Source organism: Apis dorsata, unplaced genomic scaffold (assembly GCF_000469605.1).
Source record: "Apis dorsata unplaced genomic scaffold, Apis dorsata 1.3 scaffold_5, whole genome shotgun sequence".
In the NCBI taxonomy this organism is placed as follows: domain Eukaryota; kingdom Metazoa; phylum Arthropoda; class Insecta; order Hymenoptera; family Apidae; genus Apis; species Apis dorsata.
The window spans coordinates 302227-309847 of NW_006263308.1; the positions used below are offsets into that span (position 1 = coordinate 302227).

Consider the following 7621-nt stretch of genomic DNA (forward strand, 5'->3'; position numbering starts at 1 on the left):
AATAAATTAAATAATTTTTTAAATAAAATATTGAACTAAAAAAAATCATTTGATATCAATATGAAGTATCTATCTTATGATAAATAAGTACTTTACAAAGAAAAAATGAAAACTTGTGAACATGTGATCTTCATATATATGATAAATAGATATTGAAATACATTTCAATTTTTAAAATAAATTTCATAATCTTGATTATATTATAAATTAATTAATTAAAAAGATTATGAAATCATTAATTGATAAGATTATAATCTTAATTAACACTAGTTTGTACTTATTAGCTAATTAAAAGATTACCAACTAATTAATTAACAAAAATAAAATAAAAGATATATAAGGTATATTGATTAAATACCTTACCAAGTTATTAAAAAATATTTTATAATTATTATTTCATGATATGTTTTATCTAGTATCAGTTTTATGCTCAAAATATTAATGCATTATCAATCTCAATACATCTCAAATAATTTGAACTTAGATTAATATTTTATATATATATAATCGCAAATATCTTATTAATTAAAAATTGAAAAGTATACTTTTCAATAAATATAATATAAATTAAATACTATACAAAATATTTCATAAAAACTTAATCTGTATCCATTAATATAATTTTATTGAATTACAAATATTGTTTATTTTTATACCAAATTTTATTATGAAATTACAAAAATTTTTATTTTTCTAAATAATTCATTCATCAATAAGAATATTACAATGAATTATAAATACATAGCACAATATAATAATAAAAATATAAAAGTACAACAAAAATAAATACAAGCAAATATATAAGTGCATTATAAAGTACATAAATAAAGTTCTTTCCATGAAAAATCATCAAAACATTCTATTAAATTTATTATATTTTTATCTTCAATTAGATCAAATAATTTTTTAAATGCTGAAAATTGAGATAAAGTATTTTTATCTGCAATAATAATTAATTTACATTTTGCTCTTGTTATTGCTACTGTTAATCTTCGATAATCCCCTAATACTTCAATATCCTAAATTTAAAAAAAAAATTACTTTGAATACTTTTAATTTATATAATTTTGTTATTACTTTATACTATTATACTTTTATTTATAATTTTGTATAATATATAATGTAATTTATATAATGTAAAATTTAAATATGTTACCTCTTCTATGTCTCTATTATTAAGTAAACTTTTTGCACAAGAATAAATTATAATCTGTTTATCTCTCCCTTGATATTGATCAACAGTATTTATTTCTATATCTTTAATAATTATTTTTTTTAACAAATTAACGTGAGCCCTATATGGCGCAATAATACCAATTTCATCAAGTTCAATTTGCATCTGAATATTTAAATATCATATTTAAATATTTAATACAAAAGATAAAATTACGAAAAATATTATTAAATATCACCTTTAAAAGAGTTTGTACTAATTTCAATACTATAATGGCTTCCCAAATGTTTGAATTGACTTGATCACTTTCTGAATATTTAGCATTAATATCACAGTTTACTTTTAATTTACTGGTACATCCTGTGTTTATTATAATTACAGAATCATTTATATCTGATGATAATACTTTTTGTATCCATTTTTGTTCTTTCATTAAAATCTGAAATATAATTTTATTTCAGATTATTTTATGTAAATAGAATAATAAAGCATATTTTATTTATTACATTCATATTTTTATGTGATGAAACAAAAATGGCATTTTCTATTGATGTATTTCCTGCTTCTAACATATCATTGTATGTTAATTTGTTTGCTAAGAACATTATATTTTTATTCATTCTATATTGTTTTGTCAAGTTAACAGTATTATTTTCGCTATCAAGTCGAGCAAATAAAGATTCATCTGCACCCAGTTTTCTATAAAAAATAATTTAATAATTATAAATTAACATAATAATTTATTTAAATTTTTATATAAAAATTAATTTAATACATTATTTATATTAATTAATATAATATAAAATCTATTAATCTATTTTAAAAAATTCTATTATGCACCTAGCCCATTTGCTTTTAATAATAGGTGGTAATTGATTAGGATCTCCTACAAGAACAAATTTTTTTGCACTATATAATGGTCGTAATATAGATGGCTGCAATGCTTGAGCACTTTCATCTACAAGGCATATATCAAATATACGTTTTCCAAGAAGTGCATGGTGAGCACCATAACATGTTACTCCAATTATATTCTATAGCATTATAAACATAAAATTATAAAATAAAATTAATTATAATAAAAATTATCAATTTGTTTATTTCTAACATTATAAAAAAAAATTTTTAAGTAATATTTATAAAATATTAGAATGTTAAGTGATTTTTTTAAATCTTTTTTAATTTGCATAATTAATCAACAATAATTTTATTAGTAAATATTATAATAAATTTTATTATAGTAAATATGTTAAAATACTTCATACTTTATTTGAATATATTGCTTCCAAGCTTTCTGGTGAATGACAATTTGATGTAACATATTCTTCACTTTTACATCTTAAAGATGGATGAACAGATGAGCCCAATCGCAAAAAATCAATATCCTTGTCTAATAATTTTAATAAAATATTGTCAACAGCACTATTTGTATGTGCAGTAATTAAAATAGAGTGTCCTATTTTGTGCAATATTTCTATCAATGCTACTAATGTCTGAGTTTTTCCTGTACCAGGCATTCCTTTGATTAAAAAATAATCATTCGCAGATATCGCTTTTAAAACAGCTCTTTGCTGATTTTTATTTAAATCTTGTAATTCTTTAGTACTTTTATGTATAATAAAATGTGATAATTCTTTTTCGAATGTAGCTGGCTTTCTAATATAAAAAAAAATTTAATATAAAAATTAATTAACAAAGATTTATTAAAATAATCAATAAATTTTGCAAACCTATCTATCACAATATTACGTAATTTTTCGCAAATTTCATTATCACCCATTAAACCTCCTATATTTGCAAAATTGAAAGAAAATAAATTAGAAGACGAATATTTATCTATGTGGAAAAATTCATTTATATTATATTTGGTAATATCTCTGAAATAAAAAATTAAAAGATAATAAGATTATAAAAAAAAAAAATAAAAAATAAAATGAAAAGATGATAAGATTATAAAAAAAAAAGATAAAAAATAAAATAAATATATTTTTTTTTTATACCTATCTAATAATATTGTGATAGAATCTTCTTTTCTTTGTGCTATAAATCCAGTGGATATATTTATCCTTGTATTTGTACTGATTAAAACATATTCATTTTCTGAAAATATCATATAAGGAATATTAGTATTTGAAAATTGTTCTTTTACATTTGCACGAATGAAAGTATGCTTGTACTTCGAGTTGTATTCAATAACTTTTCCTATTATTTTTAAATTACAGATACAGATTTTTTTTGCTTCTCTAAAAAATGAAACAATTTATTTAATTGAAATAAAACATTTTTATAAAAATTTTAATGTTGAATTATTTTACCTCTTTTCTGGACTTAATGTCCACATATATTTTATTATATTTTCACTAGATTGTGCATTTTCTTCTATTTGTAATAATGAAACCCATTGTGAGATATAATCAATATGACTAGGCTTGAACTTACTTAAAATTTGTTTTCCAAGCTTAATCAATGGATGTGAATTTGACAATTGTGTATTAGTATCTTTGTTTAAATACATACAACACAATACATTATACATACATTTTGAACAAGCACTATGATGATTAATTGGTTCTGGTAAATCCAATGTTTGCCAATCTGATTCAAGAGTTAAACTCGATTTTTCTATTAGTTTTGGTGTGAAATAATTAGCCAAACTGTTTCGTAATAATATCAAATCTCTTTTTTCAGAATATTTACTATTAATCTCTTGCATAACATTTTCTCTGTAATAAAAATTATTAATATAATAAATATTTAATAAAATTTTAAAATATTTTGAAAATAAAATATAAATATTGAAATACCTGAGATATAGTAAAAGACCAGTATCAGTATCTTGACGAGTAAGAGTCATCATTATAATATATAAAATAATCTGACCTTTATGCTCTAAAGAAAATGAAGGCTTTCCTGTCTTAATTTCGAGAGGCATAATTTTCCTTTTTGAATTTATTTTTACTTCTACAGTAACATCTATCTTGCCTTTTAAACCTAACATAGGAAGCCAGATATTTTCTTCTATATCATAAATATTAGTAATTCTTCCTTTGAAATTATCTTGCATATTATTTATTTTTTGTTGCTTTTTATCTACAAGTATACTTATTTTTCAATAAAAGATAATAAATATATAATATAAAATATAATAAAAAATATAATAAATATATAATATAAAATATAATAAAAAATATAATAAATATGTTAATTATATTAGTTTATATACCTTTAACATAATGTTGTAAAAATTCATATATTTTTGATACAAATGTAAGTATTTGTTCTCGACATGTATTAAATGAGATTTGTGATGCATAAAGTAAATTAGTTGTATCCTTTGATTGCAATAAATTGTCCATTAATTTTGTAATATCTGATAATTCACAAATATTCTTTTGTATTGCCTATAATATTAATATCAGTTAATTAATTAGTTAATTAATTATAGTTAATATATTAGTTAATTAATTATTTAAAAAATAAATAAAATAAATAGAAAGAAAAAATAAAAAAAAAATGTTATAATTTATTTACTTTTTGTAATAATTGATGAACTAAGCTTCCAATAATAATTGATGATTGATCTACTTTAAAATAAGGTAAATTTTCTATTTTTTTAAATTTTTCAGCTAAAATTGCTTTTCTTTTACAAAATAAAGCACCAACTACTGTTGTTCCAGATATTAATATATCTGGATGAATAATAAGAAAGCCACTATTATTATCAATAATCCATTGTTTATTTTCCTTTCTTGCTTGAATGATAACAATATCATCTTTTTGTACCTTAACATCTTTCCTGTTTCAATGAAAGATAATATATTAAATTTTCTGTTATTAATTATAACATTTTAATTGTATTTCTTACCAAAATCCTAAACATATAATAGTTGTATTACATGTTGCATAATCATTATCTTGTTTTACAGTTAATAATATGTTATTATATTCTCTTTTTACATCAATAATTTTACATCTCTGCAAAGAATTAAAATTTATTTGACTATCTATGGACCATTCTTCTTCAAAGCAATCATTAAAATCTTCTGTAAAAAATGATTCTATTTCTGAATGAATTTCTTTATGTTCTTCCATAGCAATAATATTTTTTCCATAAAATTCTTTTGAAGAAAAGCTTACATCAGAAGTAGTATTACATAATATATCATTATTTATTTTCTTTTCTTCATTTAAATTACATATTGTATTTGTATATTTGTTAATTTCTATATTTTCTATATTTTCTTTAAATTCAATTACAGATGCATCTTTATATTTAGTTTTAATTATATTTGTGTTAACATTATCCGTATTAAACACATTATGAATGACATTTGATTTTGTAAGTAAATGATTTTGTCTTTGTATGTTTTGCATATTATGTACATCAGAAGTATCATCATTATATTTTGTAATTTTTATTTTTGATGAATCTAAAACTTCTGATATTTTTCTTTTTTTTTGTATTTCATCATTTGTAATAATCGTTTCAACTATATTATTTATCGAATTATTACTTTTTATAAATTTTTCATTTTTGGAAGTTTTCATAAAATACATTGATATTTTCCGTTGAGATTGCTTTCCATTATGAGTTGAATTGTTCTATAAAATAATAAATGATAAAACAATAATGTTCATTAATTTAGTTTCAAAAAAAAGTTGAATAATTTTTTATTATTTCATTATTTTTGTTAATTATTATGCATTACCTTTTGGGTCGAAAAATCGATTTTTTTCATTACAAATATTATCTTTAATTCTTTTTTGTATAAAATATCAGATTTTTTTTAATCAATTCGCGCACAATTTTTTCTAAATTCATGTGATTATAAGAAAGGAAATAAAAACAGATTTTATAGAAATTATAGAAAGATCACGTAGGGAATTTATTCAAAATTGCGAATTTTTAGGGATTTTTTTTAACAAGATTTTTTAACAAGATTTTACAACAAGATATAGAAATATAGATATAAGAAAAATACAAATTCATATTTTTCTTTTAGATAAATAATTCAAATTATATCATAATTTAAATCTAATTAAAATTGAATCATATACTAACATAGTTGAGTTTTATATGATATTTACGATAATATATTTTTTTGAATTTAAATGAATAAGCATATATAAATTAATAAATCAAATAAATTGATTTATATTGATATTATAATATTATTAATATCTTATTTAAATCTTCTTTAATTAAAAAATAATAAAATTTGACGCGATGATATTTCTATTCTTTAAACGAGTTGACTAGAATTTTAATATAGCATAATGTAATTAAATTCCTAAAATTTCTAAAAATTAAATCAGTAATCTTCTTCGTATTAAAATCTATAAAAGAATTAAAAAAATTTTAATTTTCTAAATTTAAGTTCAACATACTATAGTTCATTAAATATTATATTTACATATACAATTCTATATTGTACTCATATATATATAATTTAGTATTATATTCACATGTAACACAATTATACATATATACAAATTTACATAATATTTATACAATCACATCATTAATTTTGCAATGATATACCAAGATCTTTTATTTTTCACTAGGATATTTATTTTTTATTAATTATTGTTTCATAAAATTATTACAAATTTAAAATTTGTATTATTTTCCTTTAAAATTTTATAGTTTAAAAACTTTATACTTTAAAATGTACCAATAATATTTTCCAAAATTTTTTACATAATGTAAACATGATGTAATATCTAAAAAACTATAATAATACATCACTGAATTGAAAGAATATAAAGGATATCATTGCAGAATCAATATTGTTTATAATTATGATTTGGTTGACTCCTACATATTATTGAAATACGTCTATTTTTTAATATATATTGTCCTTTAAAAAAGGATTCCTTATTTTTTAAAATTTCATGTGTATAATTATATCTAGCAATGCCACTGTAAAAAAAAATATAATATATATATATAAATATAAAATATAAATAATAAAATATATATTGTAACAAACATATAAACATCATTTTTACCTCATTATATATAAAGATCTTCTTGATAATAAGAAATCTTTATATAATGATTCATTATCAACCATTTTTAATCTCATTACACTATCTGTTAACAAACTTAAACCAGCAATAATTTCTCCACAGAACTATAAAAAAATCATTTCATTTAAATTAATCATTTAAACTTTTACAAATATTTAAAAAATAAAATACATACTTTTATACTATCAACATGTGGTTTTATCCATCCTTCAGATGCTAAGTCTAAAACGTGTATTAATGGAATATGAGATATTTCTTTGGAAAATGCTTTTTTCCGAATTTTATCTATTATTTTTATATTTTTTTCATTCCATTTACTTTTTTCCGTCTCTCTATAACTATGTATTGCCTATAATGATCAATTAAAATGAATATATTTATAATTTATGTAAAATAATCATTATATATTATATA

The 7621-nt window shown here is 19.3% G+C and overlaps 2 protein-coding genes across 2 annotated transcripts in view; both read right to left on the reverse strand.

The window, feature by feature from the left end:
* Window positions 1–660: 660 nt before the first annotated feature.
* LOC102673132 (DNA replication ATP-dependent helicase/nuclease DNA2) lies at window positions 661–6004 on the reverse strand. The gene is made up of 14 exons (XM_006607448.2): window positions 5884–6004; window positions 5040–5776; window positions 4706–4970; window positions 4398–4575; window positions 3979–4264; window positions 3490–3897; window positions 3175–3417; window positions 2905–3051; window positions 2440–2830; window positions 2015–2208; window positions 1681–1873; window positions 1413–1613; window positions 1157–1339; window positions 661–1019 (listed from the first exon to the last, which is right to left on the reverse strand). Exons 1-14 carry the CDS (start codon window positions 5911–5913, stop codon window positions 810–812), a joined length of 3666 nt encoding a protein of 1221 aa, XP_006607511.1. The 5' UTR covers window positions 5914–6004; the 3' UTR covers window positions 661–809.
* A 954-nt stretch (window positions 6005–6958) lies between these two features.
* Window positions 6959–7621, reverse strand: part of LOC102679641 (alpha-ketoglutarate-dependent dioxygenase alkB homolog 7, mitochondrial) — a gene marked incomplete at its 5' end in the record, with an annotated part of 1520 nt that continues 857 nt past the window's right edge. Inside the window, 3 exons of the mRNA XM_006607597.1 lie at window positions 6959–7097; window positions 7187–7311; window positions 7383–7556. Coding sequence (XP_006607660.1) covers window positions 6959–7097; window positions 7187–7311; window positions 7383–7556 — 438 coding nt within the window. The remainder of the gene's footprint in view (window positions 7098–7186; window positions 7312–7382; window positions 7557–7621) is intronic.